The 18,989-nt window shown below is 36.5% G+C and overlaps 1 protein-coding gene and 1 non-coding gene across 2 annotated transcripts in view; both read left to right on the top strand.

The window, feature by feature from the left end:
- Positions 1 to 18,989, top strand: part of Ttc6 (tetratricopeptide repeat domain 6) — a 166,170-nt gene that overhangs the window by 93,185 nt on the left and 53,996 nt on the right. The window contains exons 11-15 of the mRNA XM_090345129.1: positions 5,248 to 5,603; positions 6,596 to 7,052; positions 7,949 to 8,078; positions 11,164 to 11,336; positions 13,538 to 13,674. Coding sequence (XP_090201255.1) covers positions 5,248 to 5,603; positions 6,596 to 7,052; positions 7,949 to 8,078; positions 11,164 to 11,336; positions 13,538 to 13,674 — 1,253 coding nt within the window. The remainder of the gene's footprint in view (positions 1 to 5,247; positions 5,604 to 6,595; positions 7,053 to 7,948; positions 8,079 to 11,163; positions 11,337 to 13,537; positions 13,675 to 18,989) is intronic.
- LOC150055176 (U6 spliceosomal RNA) lies at positions 2,623 to 2,723 on the top strand. Its single transcript, XR_016537701.1, has one exon. It is a non-coding gene; the product is annotated as a U6 spliceosomal RNA (small nuclear RNA).

The raw sequence follows: 18,989 nt of genomic DNA, 5'->3' as shown, positions 1-18,989 counted from the left end.
TAAAAAGAATTGTTTGTACTTTTAGCAGAAATAATCACTTTGTGCTCTTCTCAAGAGTCCATATGTATTCTACATAATAATCACATGATAATTTACTAGAAAATGTTTATAATGTGTTACAAATATAGTTTCTTGAGATGTGAGAATATAAGAAGTCATAGAGAGTTCATGTCTTTGCTGTACTTTACTTAATGATGTTCATTGCAGTACTATTTACCATAGCAAAGATAAGGAACCAACATAAATGCCCCTCAGTTGATGAGTGGATCAACAAGATGTGGTATTTATACACAATGGAATTCTATGCTGCCATCAGAAAGAACGATATCACCCCATTTGTAAGGAAATATAAAGACTTGGAAAAAATCATATTATGTGACATAAGCCAGACTCAAAGGAACATAGGTTCAATGGTTTCCCTCATTTGTCATAAGTAGTATAAACCTTGGACTATTCTAGTAGAGGATTACAATAGGGAAAACCTAGATACATAAGGCCATATAGGATGAGGCTAAATGAAAGGACCTCCAGGATATGGAAACAAGAGCCATATAATGTGAGATTGCTGTTTTTAATGTACTATGTTATTTCTCATTTCTTTTGTTGTCCCTTGGTTATCTCATACTGTTATTGTAGCTCACCTTGTTATCTGATATATTGTATATATGTTTATTTGGTTATTTGAAGTAGGATAGGGAAGGGAGAAACAAGATGAGGGGAGGGAGTGGGGCAGGGAAATGAGGACAAAAACACAAGAAGGGGTAGCAATGATTGTTAAGTAATGCACTTTCTATCTGCTGAATATAACTGTAACCCTTCTATTAATCACAATAAAAAAAGACAAAAAATAAAACTAGCTTGCATGAAATTGTTAGCTTTCAGAATCTGAGTCTGAATAGGTCATACAGAAATTATAAAGATTATATATTATAAAGGTTATAAAGAAATTGATTATAAAGAAATAACAGTATTAGCATAAGACAATGCATTGTGTTGACAGTGGCTCTATAAGAAATGATATATTAAAGAATTTAAAATAAATTTTTGTTAGTAGTGATTATGTTTAGTGATATGATTATTAAAATTATTTATAATTTTTATAATGTTAAATAAAGTATTAGATTGATTCTCTAATAATTAGAATAAATAATAGAATAAAATTTTGTTGTTTATGCTATACATACTGAATTGAAAACTGTTGGAGAACATATTTTTATAGTATGACAGAAATTCAGTGTTTTTAAAACATTTTTGAAAATAGACTCAAATAGGTTTTTGTTCATTTTATCTTTTTTTGGATATAAAGTGAAATGAGAGAGCTAGACATATAGATATATGGTGTTTGCTTTCAGTTAAAATATACAAAAACATAATTAATATGTATCTATTTGTACTAATGAAAACAAATGAATTTATTATGCGTTGCTTTCACTCATTTATTGTTAATTTGATTTGACTTTTGCGTAATCTTAGGAATCCTACTAGACTCTTTAAGAATGTCAGTATTCCTCAAACTATCCCATGAAACAGAAAGAGCAGAAATGCTACCAAATTTATCCTATGACTTCATCATCACTTTGATAGTGAGTAAATAAGGGGACACATAGAAACTGATAGGTCACTTTGCAAAAATCCTTCATAAAACATTTCAAACCAATAATTCAACAGCACATTGAAGTATCATATAATCAAGTTAGTTTTGTTCTGGAAATACATGGGTGGTTCCACCATATGCAAATCAGTAAGCATAATACAGATCATAAGTAGAAATGAAGAGACAAAAAGATATGATCCTCTCATTAGATATATAAAACGCCTTTGGCAACATCCAAACACCCAGTAGTCCCAAAGACACTAGGAGTAGAAGGAATGTACTGTAACACAATGAAGACTCTACACAACAAACTGAGAACCACCATTACCCTGCATGGAAAAACTGGACTGCTTTACTTTGAAGTCAGGAACAAAACAAAGCAGTGATCTCCATTCTTTTTTTTTTTTTTGCCAGTCCTGGGCTTGAGCTCAGGGCCTGAGCACAGTCCTTGGACTTTCTCAAGGCTAGAACTCTACCACCTGAGCCTCAGCACCACTTCTGGCTTTTTTCTATATATGTGGTACCGATGAATCGAACCCGGGGTCTTCGTGACCTCCATTCTTATTCAGCCTAGGGCTTGAATTCTTGGAGCAGTAAGGCAGGGGAAAATAATAATAATGAAAAGATACAAATAAGACATGAAGAGGTCCAGTTATCTATACTTGCCAACAATTCATACTTACAATATTCTGAAAACTCCAGAAAACTCTTTGAGCTGATGAACAGTTTCAAATAAGTAGTGGGATGAGAAATTCTTAACATATGTTGGAGAAAAGACAAAGAGTACTTGGAATATTGGATATATTCATGCAGAAGGCTGAAACCAGATCACTGTCTCTCACGTGTATAAATTCAAACCGGACTGAAGGCCATAATGTAAGACCTGAAATTGTGAAACTACTAAATTAAAACACTGGAAAACACTTGAAGATACAGGCATAGGGCGAGACTGTCTGAATAGGAATCGAATAGATAGGGAATAATAGCAAAAAATGGGCAAGTGGGATTGCATCCAATTGAAAAGCTTTGTGCTTGCTTTGGAAGACACATGCTAAAATTGGAAAGACACAGAGATTAGCATGACCTCTGGACAAGGATAACACAAAAAGTCACATCATTCCATATCATTAAACCAATATACCAGAAAGACACCTGAATATTTGTATTTGTTGCAATAATGTTTCCAAAAGCCAAATGATGGAATCAGCTGGGGTCCAATAACAGATGAATAGATAATGAATATGTGGCAATACCTATCTGTACTCATGTGTGTGTGTGTGTGTGTGTGTGTGTGTGTGTGTGTGTTAGACTACTGCATAGTCGTAAAGATAATGGAGGATAAAGGAGGTAGTTGGAGGACATATTTGAGACAAACCAAAATCAAACCCTAATATATTGCATATTTACAGTCATGTGAAAGCTAGACCTTAAAGACCTATACATACCTATGAACATATATATATATATAGACATGTATCCATATACATAAATTATTTACATGAATACACAGAGTATTAAAATCAAACTAAGAAACCACTTAGGAGGAGAAGGAGAAACAAGAAAGGAAAGAAAAAGGGTAAATAATTCTATAATGAATTGCAATTATATATAAAAATATGAAGAAATTCAATGAAATCTGTTAACAGGAACATATAAAAGTGGGTATATGGAAATAGACTGTCAAGTGTTCAAAACTAATGGGAAGGAGATGAGCTAACAAGGAGGATGAAGGAAGTTGAATATGATCAAAATAGATTTTGTACAACTGGCTAGGAGTGTGGCCTAGTGGTAAAGCGCTTGCCTTGCATGCAAGAAGCCCTGGGTCTGATTCTTTGGAACCACATACACAGAAAGAGCCAGAAGTGGTGCTGTGGTTCAATTGGTAGAGTGCTAGACTTGAGAAAGCTCAGGACAGTGCCCGGGCCCTAAGTTCAAGCCACAGGCCCGGCAGAAAAAAAACAAAAATATAAGTTATCTACAACTATGACAGTCATGAAAATTGTTTTAGAAAGAGGGTACTGAGGGTTAGGGGCATGTGATACATGGGTGAGATTAATTGAAATATGTAGTAAACATGGCAGAAATATAATAATGAAGATATTCTGTAGCTGATGTAGTGGCTAATAAAAACATGAGAGAAAAATCTTTCTTAGCCATTCATCCAACTGGATTAATATCCAGTCTACAAAGAAATCAGGAAATATTACTGAAAGAATAACCCAGTTAATTAGTCAGGTTAGCTGAGCATATGCTCTTCAAAAGAAGTACAAACGCCTAGTAAAAAGTCAGAGGATGTGGCTCAAGTGGTAATGTGTCTACATAGTAAGCTTAAAGCCTGAAGTTCAAACCTCAGTGCTGTCAAAAAAGAGCAAAATAACAACAAAAAGCCCAATAAGTACATGAAAAATATTCAACATTCTTAACCATAAAGCAAATACACATCAAAACTACATTGAGATTGTATTTTGCCCCAGTCAGAAGAGCAAGTCACCAAGAAAGCAAATAACAGCCAGTGCTATCACTGATGTGGGGAAGAAACTCTCATACACTGTTGATGGGAATAGAAGTCTAGCAATTATGGAAACCCAAACTAGAATTTCCATGTGATCCAAGTCTAGCAACCCTGAGTATAACTGCACATAATAAAGATGCCTGCATATCCATGTTTAGCACAACATTATTTGCAATTACCAGGCTATGGAATTATTCTTGCTACCCATCAGTAGATTCATAGAAAAACAGAATATGGTTTTTCAGCCATAAGGAAAATTATTCAGTTATAAAGAAAAATGAAATTATGTTATCTGTTGGAACACAGGTAGAATGGAGTTCAACTTGCTAAAATTAGCCAGATTAAGAAAGAAAAATATTACTTGTTTTGTCTCACATGTGGGATTTGTTTATATTTATTTACTTGTTTGTTAATTAATTATTATTTTCATTTTATTTATTTATTCATTTTTGCTTGTACCATTGGTTTGAACTTAGGGCTTTATAATGTTAAGCTAAATAAACCTGACTGAGAAAGATAAAGAATACATGTTTTCTCTCACATTTGAATCTTTTTTACCCCCTTTTTTTTTTTGCTGGCTCCAGGGCTTTAATTCAGGTTCTCACTTTCACACAGCTTATTTGACCATGGTTAGTATTCTACTACTTGAGCCATGCTTTCTGTCTGGCATTTTGCTGGTTAGCTGGAGATAGTCTCAGATTTTTCTGCCTTACCTGGCTTCTATCTGGATCACAGTCTCTCGAGTAGCTAGGATTTAAATGCATGAGCCAGCAAGGTCCAGAGGCCCAGTGACATACGCAAAATAGAGTTGGTAAAAAAAAAAAAAAACCATGAAAGTAGTAGAGTAACAATTCTGAAAGAGGAAGGAGACCAGCCAAAGGAGAGAAATGAAGAGGAGATAAGAATAAGGGGGATAATTGTGATCAAAACACATGCATGCATATACAAAAATGTTACCATAAAACTCATTATTTTTGTCTGATGAATATTTACTAATATATTTTAAAGAGAAACCATAGTTCAAAGTTTTCAATAAAGTACATTAATGCTAAGTTAATGAATGGAGTTAACTGTGGGTGTAGAGCAAGACTAAATAGATTTTATGACTTTTTATTCCTACCTTTTTGTTTCCTTACTAAAGAGAGCAAAATCTGCTCCTGATTTGGGGAAGCAGGACACCCAGTTATTCGAGTTAAAGGATGACATACGAAGCAATATCAAAGTGCTGAACATCCAGAAAGCCCAGGCCCAAGAGGCTCATCTTTTTAAGAAACAGATGTCGGACACCTCTGTGAAAGGGAGTATAGATGAAATCTTTGATAACACACAGGACAAAAAAAAATCGTCTCTCTCTCTCATTGAAGCATCGAAAAAAGCTGGCATTACTTACATTGTATATCCCAAGAGAAGAAAGTTGAAAGAGAAGAAAGGACTGAGACTTTCCAAACTTAACCTGGTGTATCAGCAGCTAACCAAGCCTCCACAGAAACTTGAAAGGTCTTGGACCAGTAATAGATTTCTATGATTTAAGAAACTTATACGGGGACTGAGATTTAATTTTATAATTTGACCCAATCCACTTTATTAATTTATTCAGCAATGAAAATGCATTGAACTACAATGTCAACCCCTCATTGGGAAGATATATGAACACTTTGCAGAAGTAGATTGAATGAATGGTTCAGATGATTGATTGAAAATGAATCCAGTTTAATTGTGAGTGAAGTCTGTCCATGGAGAAAAAAGAAAGTAGGTTTGGTATTGAAAGCCAGTTCCTGCTCCATACAAAGACTACCATTCAGAAATCAAAATAGATTGCTGGAATTTAAAGGTTTTCTTTTTGCTTCTCTCTACTCTATCCACTCTCACCTCATACTGGGGTTTGAACTCAGGGTTTCACATTCTCACTTGCTTAGCTTTTCCCCTCAATGCTGACACTCTACCAATAAAGATGTTGTTCCACCACTGGCTTCCCCCACTCCCAGCTAATTGGAGATAAGTGTCTCATGTACTTTCCTGCCTGGTTTGGCTTTGAGTTGTAATCCTCAGATCGCAGCCTCCTGAACAGCCAGAATCACCTAGATATCCTGTTTTCTTCCTACTCCCTCAAGTCCTGTCTCTGGGATGACATTTTCTTTCTCCCATTGTGTTTGTCTCCTCAGTCCTTCAGTAAAATTCCTCTGGTGGAAGGTAAGGTAGGGGACTGTAAATTAAACCCGAAGGAGTACTATATACTCACCATGTTAGAATTGAAGGAGACCATCTCTTTAATAATAGTTCACTGGTCTCATAGTTCACTCATTTAACACAAGATTCTGCATACTGCATAACAGTTTCAGTGTCAGAAAAGATAAGGTTCCTGAGGCATAAATCAATGTGTAGTTTTATTGGATAACTGAAAAATAGTAATATTAGATGTGGTTGCCTTGACTTATTCACCAGGAAGATAATTATGCTTTTGTAATAAAGGATTTTTCTTTTTCAACTAGATCAGTATCTCTTGGAATACTTCCTGGACAGAAGAAATTTTTTCTCAGAGTTCCAGTATATGAAATTCCAATCCGATGTCCCAGCGTACCGTCCGGTTTGGATTTTGATAAATGTGCTAAAGCAAAGAGAGGACTGCCAAAACTCAAGGACCCTGAGACGTGGCTTGCTGAGATGTTGAATAAAACTCAGCAACAGAGTGCACCCACGTCAACTGTGAAAACAGATATCCAGAAAGACCTGCCTGGAAAAGTGGCAGAGTCACACAAACTAGAATTAAGTGATAATTTGGCATGTAATCTCCCACCAGCAGTCATTAAATATTATAATGCTGAAGTGGCAGCCTTGACTGAAGAAATAAACAAAAATAAAACACATCTTGGGTTTGCATATTGTAGGCGTGGAGCTATTTATAGGAAACTGGGAAAGTTGCAGAGTGCCATGAATGACCTACAGCAAGTAAGTATTCCAAAATAAAAAGAATAATATTCATCCATTGCTTTTTTCTTTCCTCTTTCTTATAGTATCAGAGATTGAACTCAGGGCCTCACAGTTGCTCAGCTTGATTTGCTTAGCTGGTTCTTTACCACTTCAGCCAAGCTTTCAGACTCCTTTTTGGTGATTATTTTGGAGATGAAGTTTTATGGACTTTTCTGCTTGGGCTGGCCTTGAAATGTGATTTTCTTGATCCTGACTTCCTTAGTAACTAGGATCACACATGTGAGCCACTAGTGTCTGGCTTGCATTGCTTTTTTAATGACATATGCTTTAATGTTGAACAGTGAGTGGCAGCCATTTATAGTATATATGGTTGGAAAAAGTAATTATTGCGTTTCCAAATAATTACTATTGGAAGCTAAAATTTTCACCATGGTGAAACCCCCTTAGTACAATTGATATGCACTGCAAAACAAACAAACAAAAAGAACAAAAAAGTAAAACAGGATTTGTGTAGGTAAGGAAGGGGTGCGCAGAGAGGATGGTATGGTTGATGTAATTTGTTTGTGTATATAAAAATAGAATAATGGAACCTGCTGAATCATTTTAAAATGGTGGAGTAGCTAAAATTGATAGTAGGGCGCAGCTTGATTGTAATGTATATTTGTATGCAATAACACAATGGCTTCCCTCTTACCCTTACAAGTGAGGCAGACAACTGATAGAACTCATAAAATAAAAGAATCAGCAACAAAATAACCGAAGTTTTTTAAATTTGTGAGATTGGGAAGTTTGCTCTTTTTTGAATTTTAAACATATGAAGTAATTGGTATCAATGGTGTTTGAAACATGTATTTGTTAGACATATTTTCCTTTAGCAAGTCAACTTAAATTGAATTTGTGCATATCTTTCCTAGGCTATATTCTTGGAACCAATGTTATTAAATGCCTACTGGCACCGGCATTTCATTTTTCTTTTCCAAGACAAAATCACTGATGCTTTGGATGATTTGAATTTTATACATAAGTACAATAAAAACAATGCAGGTGGGTTGTCTGTGCTGACTGACATAATCTGTGTCCTTATCTCAAGCTTTTGGCATTGTTCTTATAGATACATAAAAATGAAATGAAATGAAATCAAATCAAAGAAATGAAAGAGTATTAGAGATAGAAAACAAGAGATGGAAGTTCTGAAAAACTGGTTGTGACTTTTAACTCAGCTAAATATTTTACTTTTTATCTTGTAAGCTCCAGGCTCATCCAATCCGTGATTGACTTTTTTCTTTTCTTTTTTTTTTTTTCTTTTTTTTTTTTGCCAGCCCTGGGACTTGCACTCAGGGCCTAGGCACTGTCCTTGAGTTTCTTTTGCTCAAGGCTGTAGTTTAAGCTACAGCATTACTTATGGCTTTTTTTTTTTCTGTTTTTGTGGGATCAAACCTAGGGCTTCATTCATGCGAGGCAAGCACTCTACCACTAAGCTGTCTTCCCAGCCTTGATTATTTTTTTTCTTAATTTTTTGTAATGATGAAGATATAAAGAGGGGTTACACTTACATACATCAGGTAAAGAGTGCATTTCTTTTTGGACAATGACATCCTTTCCATTGCACTCTCCCAATTTTCCCTCTCATCCCCATGTACAAGTTACATAGTTCATGTTCAGTAGTGTCTAGTGACTATGGATTGCTTCTAAGATACTCTTCATGGTTTGAAATGTTCATGCTCATTGATAGACCTTATGTGAAAGTCATTCCTCATCTCACAAGTTTTAATTTTAGAGGTCATTCACAAATCTTTTCTTGTCATGAATTTCCTAGGAATGCAAAAAATGTCATATGCCCAGTATCCACAGCATGCTCACCAAATGCATAATGTGAGTTTCCCGAAAGATCTTGTTGAGCAGTGCTAGTTAGTAACAATTTGTTGAAGGGTCATAACATTTTGTGTGTTTAAAATCTGCTTTGGCCAGGATCTGAAAGCTCTTGCCTGTCCTCCTAGCTGTGGGGGTAGCTGAGAAAAGCAGCCTTGGGGTTCAAGACCTTCCTGGGAAGGAACTTCATGAGATCTTTCCCTAATAATCACTGAGTGCAGTAGTTTATACCTGTCATCCTAAACGACTTTTAGTTTCAGGGAGGATTATAATTTTAGGCATACGTGGATATGAAAGTCTGACAGACTATCTTAGCAGAGGGCTACTAGATGAGGTGATGCTTATTGTATTTTATTTTTTAGTTATGAGAAGAAGCCAAAAATAGGTAGATCATAATACTAGCATAGACTAGGCAGAAAGCAAGACCCTATCTCAAAGAACAAAACAAAACAAACAATACATGTTGGCATGACTTCAGGAGAAAGCATTTGCCTAGCAAGATTGAGGTCCTGAGTTTAACCACAGTACCTCAACCCCACCCCCAATAAATATCTAATTTTTACTGAGATCATCAGAAGACTACAAAACATTTTAAACATACACAAAAGTGAAAGATAACTTTTGTCACTTCAACTTCAAAATAGTTAGACTCACAAGTGAATACTGCAGCTAGTCTGTGAGAACAAATTTGATATTACTAGAAATTTCAAAAAATGATTAAAATATAATAAGGAGTTTGTTACCCTTTGGTTAATCTCATCTTGTTACAGTATCTGACTTTGTTACCTGGTATATTCTATATACCTTTATTTCTTTATTTGAAATAGGAAAGGGAAGGGGGAAACCAAGATGATCGGGAGGGGCTGGGGGGAGAGAAATGGGCACAAAAACATGAGAAGGGGTATAATTGTGTGAGAAGTGATTTACCTTCCATTTGGCAAATATAACTGTAACCCCTCATTTTCTTTCACTTTCCCCTCAACTCCTCCCTCCCCCCCCTGTATGGAATGTAAAGTTCATTTCCAGCATAGTGTCTAGAAGTATCACTATTTTATTGGTTCATCCTTTGTCCCATTGTTTCTGTGATTCCCCTTCCATTCTGCAAATCAGATAAGTTATATACAAGACAAAGTATACAGAAATTAAAAAAAAATCAGTGCAATAGGGCATAATCCAAAGGAAAAGAAAGAAAAAAGATATAACTGCAAACTGTACATTGTAAAACCCTCTTGTTTCCATTTCTTGGAGTTCATTTTGATAAGCTTCATTTTATATGGTCATATGCACCTATTTGCTATTGTGAACCTCTGCTAAGAATATTATAGACATAGTCTACTTATTACAAATGAGGGAAACCATGAAGCCTGGAATTTTTGGGTCTCTTTTGTTTTGCTTAATAAAGTTTTTTTCCAGGTCTTTTCATTCCTTACAAATGGGGCAATGGCATTCTTTCTGATGGAAACATAGAATTCCATTGTGTATACCACATTTTCTTGATCCAGTCATCTACTGAGGGGCATTTGGGCTGGTTCCATATCTTAGCTACAGTAAATAATGCTGCAATGAACATAGTTGTGCTGGTAACTTTACTGTGGTCTTGTTTGTGAACATTTGGGTAAATGCCCAAATGCTGGGAGTTCTAAGTCTAGTCTTTTGAGGAACCTTCATTCTTCTTTCCAGAGTGGTTGAATAAGTTTACATTCCCACTAACAGAGTAGTAGTGTTCCCTTTTTGGCCATGTTCCTGTGCAGTATCTGTTATTATTAATTTTCTGGATAATGGAAACACAACAAATCAAAGAAAGGCTTGATAGATGGGATTATGTTAAACTGCAGAGCTTCTGCCTGGTAAACTACATAGCTAGCAAGATAAATAGAATGCCCACAAATTGGGAAATCTCTACTAACTCCACAACAGACAAGGGGTATCATATCTTATACTTAGAGCTCAAAAAATTAAAGCTTCCAAAAAACAAATACTCAAAGAAAAAACAACTTCTTTTGTAAGTATGCTAAATAATTAAAGAGACCCTTCTCTGAAGAAGGAAGAATGACCCATAGACACATGAAGAAATGTCCTACATCTCTAATCATAAAAAACATGCAAATCAGAACATTTAGATTCCATCTCACCCCAGTTAAAATGGTCATTATCAGGAAGATTATCCTCATTTTTGGGAGGTACAAGCATTGATATTTTACATTTTTCATAGTTAATTGAAGGATGGTAGCACTAGATTTTATCTTTTCATTTCCTTTAGAAGCGTATTTGTCAAAGGCAGAAATTTTCCGGGCAAAAAATGACTCCACTCTGGCACTTCTGAACTATAGCCAGGCCCTCAAATGCAAGCCTACAGATGATGACATATACTTCATAAGGGGTGAGGTATATGAGAAAACAAACAGAGTACTGGCCCTTGACGACTATTCTAAAGTAAGTGATGGCACAGGTGAAGTTGCCATGGATGGATTCATTGTTGATGGTATATTCATATATTTTATGTCATAAAAAATAATTTATTATAGGTTAGGATCTAGAGTTTCCTTACTAGTATTGATATTAACATGACTTCAATGATTTTCTTTTTTTGCCAGTCCTGAACTTGAGCTCAGGGCTTGAGCACTGTCCTTGGGCTTTCTCAAGGGTAGAGCTCTACCACTTGAGCCTCAGCACCACTTCCAGCTTGTTTCTACGTATGTGGTACCGAATCAAACCCAGGTCTTCATGCATGCTAGGCAAGCACTCTACTGTTAGGCCAAACTCCCATCCTGACTTTTTTTTAAAAAAGGATTGGTGAGTAGATGAGCTCATGTCAGTGTGTGTGAGACACTGAGGAAATTTGGAGGATCGGAACGGCCTAACATTTTCTGTTCTCTCTTCTTGAAGCAGAAAACTGTGATTCAAAAAGTGGCTCACACTTATAATCTTAGCTACTCAGGAGATTGGGACCTGAGGATTGTGGTTTCAAGCCAACCTGGACAGGAGAATCTGAGACTCTTATCTCTGACTAACCAGCAAAAAGCTGGAAGTGGACCAGGAGTTTGGCCTAGTGGTAGAGTGCTTGCCTATCATGCAGGAAGACCTGGGTTTGATTCCTCAGTACCACATACATAGAAAAAAAAAGCCAGAAATTGTGCTGAGTCTCAAGTGGTAGGGTTCTAGTCTTGAGAAAGTCCAATTTCAGTGCTCATGCCCTGAGCTCAAGCAAAAAACAAACTGGAAAAAAAAGCTGGAAGTGGAGCTTTGCCTCAAGTGGCAAATTACTATCCTTGAGTGAAAAAGCCAAAGGATAGAGTTCTGGCCCTGAGTCTAAGCCCTCAGCACCAGACATAGACACAGGAAAAAGAGAAACCTTTAAAAATTGCTTCTTTCCTTCAGACAGTAGAGAAATTATTTTGTACCTTGAAACTCTTGACAAGGCGATGTCTTTAGGCAACCTGCTTTCAGTTATTCATTCAATTATTCAATCACAAATATTTATTGGCAACAGTGGTGCATATAGTAGATAAGAAATGAGCTCATTGTTTAAAAATACTTAAGGGCTAATATAAAAATATATGTGTATAATAACAACTTATGATGGTGTTAGGAAGGAAATAAGGATACTGGAAGAATGTGTATAAGTAAACCTTTAGTTAGCTCATAGTAAGAGGCTGGAGTCAAGGAAAATATTCCCCAGCTGTGGTAGAACATGTTAACTCTTCTTATATAAGCTGGAATGGAACCCAGCTTGGGCATGCTACCCAAATGCTCTTTCACTCTACCCATGCCACAACTCTCATCTTTATCCAGAAATGAGAATTTAGAAACAATTATTTAACTGATTTAACTTTCCACGGTCCCAGATGTCCTGTCTTCCTAATCCATCCATTATTGGCTTAGCTATTGACTTGATATTCTTCCATTTGTAGATAATATTATAAGCCTTGTAATTTCTGGTCTAGAAGGGACAAAAATTCTCTTTTGTCATTACGAACATGATTAAATTACCAATTCTACTTATTTTTTCTGCCTGATATCCATAGTGGAGAAATGGTTAAGGTCAAATGAATTTCAAATTCTGTAGTCTTCTCTTTTTTTTTTTGCCTGTTTTAAAACATATCAGTCACAATTGGCAAGAAGCATTACGTTTGAGCATAGGGTATGGTCAGTTCACTGTATTGCTCTGCATCAAATGGATGAATTATGCCACTACCAACTCATATCTATTGCTTATGTATGAAAGCCTTGGCTTTTTGTACCTATATCCTAGCAACTCAGAAGGCTGAGATCTCAGGATTATGATTTGAAGCCATCCTGGGCAGAAAAGTCTATGACACTCTTATTTCCAGTTATCCAAAATCTGAAATACAGCCATAGCTTAAGTGGTAGAACATAAATCTAGAATGACAAAAGAATAAAAGGTTATAAATCCCAGTACATCCTCTCCTCCCCTCCCCCCACTCTCATCAGTGCCAACAATAAAATTGGGGTATGAGTGGATTTCTTAACATGGTCTTTTGAATGCAAATCTGACATTTGGCATCTTAAAATGGCTTCCTGGTTTGTAATTTGAATTCACTATGCAATTGTATGCTTTTCTTAAGGTTCTTTCATTCTGTGACACATGTATCTATCTCCCTGCACCCCTGTAGTGTATTGCTTGTAATTCTAAAAGAACTGATGCATTAATGAAACGTGGGATGTTTCACTTTGAAAATGAGAACTGGAATGCCGCCACACATGATTTTACATCTTTGTTGAACATAGAGCCCCTCAACGCTCAAGCAAGGTAAGATGGAATTTAAATGTGTGGATTTATTTTTTTTGGTAGTTTAATGTATTTTAATAGCAAACTTACAAGAACAGCACAGAAGACAGACAACATTAAAAACATGTACTTGCATGTAGGACAACTCAGAAAAATGGAGTGAGTGGAGGGAATCTACTGTATACTAAAAATGCTACAAATACCATTTAGTTGCCATCAATAAGAAATTTACTTATTAAACCCCCCCAAATGCTGGCATTGTCCAGAAACAGTTTTATTTATAATTGTTATGAAGTTGAACTGCTGGAACTTGTTCACTGAAACTTGTTAACTTGCATTAATGCTTTATATCCCTTACTTATATTAAAAAATTCACAGACAAATGAAAACGGAAAAACTGCTAGTACCTGATTTCTGTCCCTTATTTTTCCACTGGCAATCATTTACTTAGGTACCTTTTGACCCCATGGGGGAAAAACAACAACAATAAAAAACATCTAACATTCAGAACTACTGATCCACTGATAACAAGAAAAGGCCTGGGGACTTTGAGAATGAAACGCTTCTCATCTTAATGGATCTTAAGCAGGTTCTCCATATATGCAGCATGCTAGCTGGATATCTTTTGACATAATTGTCACATGTGTGTTATGGAAGCACACAGTGTGCTATCTTCAAAAAGGCCAACCAGATGGACCTCACTTGACTCCAGCAAAGCACCACTAGCTGCGCTCTGGAAGCGCAGATCTGTATTGAAGTCCTGAGCACCAGACGCTGGAAAGGGAGCTTGTGAATCCGAAGTTCAGTGGACTTTTGGTAGATTCTCATTTCGGGAAGGGCCACAAGTACCAGGCCTATAACCATGGGGCTTCTTCACCCCTCTGGTGGGGGGCACACCCTCGCAGCTTTCCTTGCCAGCTGTTTCTTGGGCTCTTTACCACAGCTGGAATTGCGAGCATCTGCTTGATATAAGCTATGGTGAGGTGGCCAGGTGTGTGTGTGTGTGTGTGTGTGTGTGTGTGTGTGTGTGTGTGTGTGTGTGTATGTGTGTGTGTGTATGTGTTTAATGTTTTTATTTGAAATACATTTTCAGGAAAGAAAATTGGTTAAAATGTATTTGGTGGTCTTTTTGAAATGATGAATCCATTTTTAGAGCCACCTGTGAATGAAAAGCTTAATGTGAGTGGGTGATTTAACAAACATAAATAATACCTTATTTTATTTTCATTTCCTAAATTCTAGCTACGTGAAACGTGTGTGACATTTTTATTTTTCCTCTTCAAATTTCTTTTACATACATATCTGTTGTACCAGTCAGTATGAAGAACTGTCACATGTTTCTGTAACACCCCTCTGTGACTTGTACATTGACTTTCGTACTTCCAGCCCTGAACATAGTACATGTCTCACTTTGTTATTTTCCTTCTAATCTAAGATTTGCTTTCAAAGAGATTAAAAAAGTCATGTCTACTCATCTTTTTCACTTGTGACTTTCTTTCCTTCTTTCTTTCTTTCTTTCTTTCTTTCTTTCTTTCTTTCTTTCTTTCTTTCTTCCCTTCCTTCCTTCCTTCCTTCCTTCCTTCCTTCCTTCCTTCCTTCCTTCCTTCCTTCCTTCCTTCCTTCCTTCCTTCAGTTGTTTCTTTCTTTCTTTCTTTCTTTCTTTCTTTCTTTCTTTCTTTCTTTCTTTCTTTCTTTCTTTCTTTCTTTCTTTCTTTCTTTCTTTTTCTTTCTTTCATTTCAGTACAAGGTTTGAGATCAGGGCCTGGGCACTGACCCTAAGGTTTTATACTTAAGGTTAGCATCCTACTACTCGAGCCAAGTTACTCTTGTCCAGTTCACTTGTAACTTTTTGAGACAAGGTTTTACTATGTATCCCTGTTCACATCCCTGACTACCCCCACCCATAGTCCTGGGCTTTGAATTCAAGGCCTGTACTTGCCAGGTACACACACACTATCGTTGGAGCCAGGCCAACAGTCCTGTAATCCCATCTACTTGAGGGGCAGAGACAGGAGGGTCGGGAACCCCAACGTGGTGTGGAGGAGAGTTCGCAAATCCTTTCTGAGAAGCTAACCAAACAAGAAATGACTGAGAGCCACAGATAAGATCTCACTTTTGCTGATACCCGCCTCCCGATCAGCTGATTGGCCACAGCTCTTGCTTTTGGAAATAGTCTTCCTAACTCATGCCTTGGTTAGCTTCAGACTACCACACAGTAGCTGGTGCACACTACAACTCTTGACCCTCTATTTGCAATGTTTAATTGTGAACTATGTGTATAGTAAAGATAATGAGTGCAACTAGGAAACTACATGGCAGAGAAATATGCAACTGAATGCTTATCACCATATAGCTGTAACTGTCAAGTAACCTTCCATTTTGATCCCCTGGCAGGGGCCTATGGTAACTGTTATCTTTTACATTTGGTTACTCCCTTGTAGTTCTTTATAGTTGTAGCACAAGGTCTGTGAACATTTTTTTTAGTTTAGCGATACATCTGTGTTTGGAACTAGTATAGGTTTTGTTCTATATTGTGCACTGTGGTAAGAGTTTCCATATGCTGCAGCTTCCTCACTCCTGTTGCTGTTGGATGTCTTCCATTAGTCATATTATTTCTTGGATATTCTTCTATCCATTCATGTGGATGTAAAGAGTCAGGTTCAGGGTGTGTGTGTCTGCAATGCTGAGATCCAGCTGATTTCTAGAGCAGTTGTATTACCAGTCATTTATGTGAGTTCTGCACATGCACTAAGTATTGCTAACTGGCTTTCAAGTTTTAGCTATCTTCATGTCTGTGGAGTGTGATCCCACTAGGTTTTCATTTCCATTTGCTTCGATCCTAACGGGATTATGTGTTTTTCTATAAATTATTCAACCATTTAGAACTCTTCTTTTCTTTGTGTTTGTAATCTTTTGTAATTTCTCAATTAGTTAATTAATTAATTAATTAATTGTTTTGCTATTAATCTGTAAGCTATGTATTTTCTTTCTCTCTCTGTCTCTGTCTCTTGTTCTGGAGCTTGAATTTAGGATCTTGTGCTTGCTAATAAAAGGTTCTACTATTTAAGGCACACTCTCAGTCATTTTGTTTTTGGTTGTTTTTCAGAGAAGGCTTATCCTAGACTTTCTCCCCCCAACCCCCCTGTGTCTGCCTCTGAAGTAGCAGGAATTACATGTCAACTCCTAAAGTCATGTGTATTGTTGATATGAACTTTTTATTTGTCATATTTATGACAAATAGCTTTTTCTATTCCTCAGAGTCTTGTTTCTAATTAATCACAGAAAGCTGGGTGTGGAACTGTGGCTCAAGTAGTAAAACACTAGCCTTGAACAAAAAAGCTAAAAATGGCCACGTATGGTGGCTCATGTGTGTAATCCTAGCTACTCAGGGAGGCTGAAATCTGAGGACCAAGGTTCAAAGCCAGCCCAGGTACAAAAGGACCTGAGACTATTATCTCCAATTAACCTCTAGAAAATGGGAAGTGGGGCTTGGTTCAAGGGTAGGGCAGTAACATTGAGTTGAAGAGCTCAGGTACATTGCCCAGGCCCAGGGGTAGGGCAGTAGCATTGAGTTGAAGAGCTCAGAGACAGTGCCCAGGCCGAGGTCAAGCCCCATGACCCACAAAAAAAAAAAAAAGCTAAAAATGCCACTCAGGCCCTGAGTTCAAGCCTCAGTGCCATCACTACAAAAAATTGTTTCAAATTTTCCACTCTAATAAATCAGAACTGTTTTTCACATTATCAATTTGAATCTCATCGACTTTGTATTTTTTTCTTCTTGGTTTTGTCTACAAACTTAAATTTGTATATCATCAATTTATATGTATGATTTATTCATTCATTTGTCTAAATTCATTAAAATGTGTGTTCAGGTTGTATTTTTAACATAATTTGCATTTGATTTTAATTTTCATTTAATATTTGCATATACTTGTACAATATGACATTATAGCAATTCATTGGATGGGTGAAATCAAACAAATTCAGACACTCATCTCACATTCTTATTTCTCTGTGGTGAGAATATTTAAGCTACATTCATTTGGCAATCAGGAAATATAGAATGCTTCATTATATTGTATGTTACATGCTATGTAAAAGGTCACTAGAAGCTTACTTTTTTCTGTCTGACTGAAACCTCGTGCTCTTGGGCACCTTCTTTCCTTCCCATCACACTGCCTCTGGCAGCTCTACCTCTGTGAGTTGGATTCTTTAGATCCCAGGTGTCAGTGCAGTCATGCAGCTCTCGCCTTTCAGTGCCTGGCTTCTTTCACAGAGCACAGCATCTGCCAGCTTCCCATGTTGCACGCTGTCACAAGTGACAGCCTTTCTTTCTTTGGTAAGCTTGAATTGAGTACTCCATTGTGTATCTATGACACGAACTCGGAGAAAATATTTGCAGATCCTACATCTCCTAAGGGGCTAATATCCAAAACATATAAGGAACTCAAACAACTCAATAGTAAGGAAACAAATTTAGCTGATTTAAAAAATGGGCACAGCACCTAAGAACACATTTCTCAATGGAAGACATATAAGTAGCCAAGAGATATATAAAAAAATGCCAACTTTACAAATAGTCATGGAAATGCAAATTAAAACTACATTGTTATATTATCTCACACTTTGTTTTAATATTAAAATGGCTACTATTGTAATAAAGATGAGTGTTGAGGAGGAAGTAGGGAATGTCTTTTTTTAAATATAAAGAATTAAAAATTTTAATCAGCCAAATTCGTGAAAATTCTTCCTTTGAGTTTAGATAAATAATTTCAATTTTGAGAAGAGACTAACATTTCACTTTCAGATCCATAGAGTTGTTTAAAAGTTTTTTTCTGATATTTTATAGGTTTCTATTGTTAGTATTTATGAAAGTGATACTTTTTATATAGAGATTTCAGTCAGGTTTTTTTTTACTGGCCAATTCTTTATAATTTAATTTAATTTTATTTAAGGTGATGTACAGAGGGGTTACAGTTACATAAGTAAGATAATACATTTCTTCCTGAACATTGTCACCCTCTCCCTCATTTTTCTCCCACTTCTCCCCCTACAAGCTGTAAAGTTTATTTCCAACATAGTGTCTTATGAGTGTCTCTGTTGCATTGGCCAACCCTTTGCCCTTTGTCTCATCATTTTGTTGTTCCCCTTCCTTTCCCTACATCCAATAAACATATACAAGACTCAGGGTACCCAAAATAAAAAGCAGTTTTTTTAAGAAACCTCCAAACTGCCCTCCAGAGTGGCTGAACTAGTTTACATTCCCACCAGCAGTGCAGTAGGGTTCCTCTTTCTCCACATTCCCGCCAGCATTTATCGATGTCTGAGTTCAGAAT

The sequence above is a fragment of the Megascapheus bottae genome, chromosome 14, assembly GCF_031878675.1.
Source record: "Megascapheus bottae isolate mThoBot1 chromosome 14, mThoBot2.hap1, whole genome shotgun sequence".
In the NCBI taxonomy this organism is placed as follows: domain Eukaryota; kingdom Metazoa; phylum Chordata; class Mammalia; order Rodentia; family Geomyidae; genus Megascapheus; species Megascapheus bottae.
The sequence above is the reverse complement of the archived record's forward strand: the minus strand, read 5'-3'. Positions and strand labels throughout refer to the sequence as shown.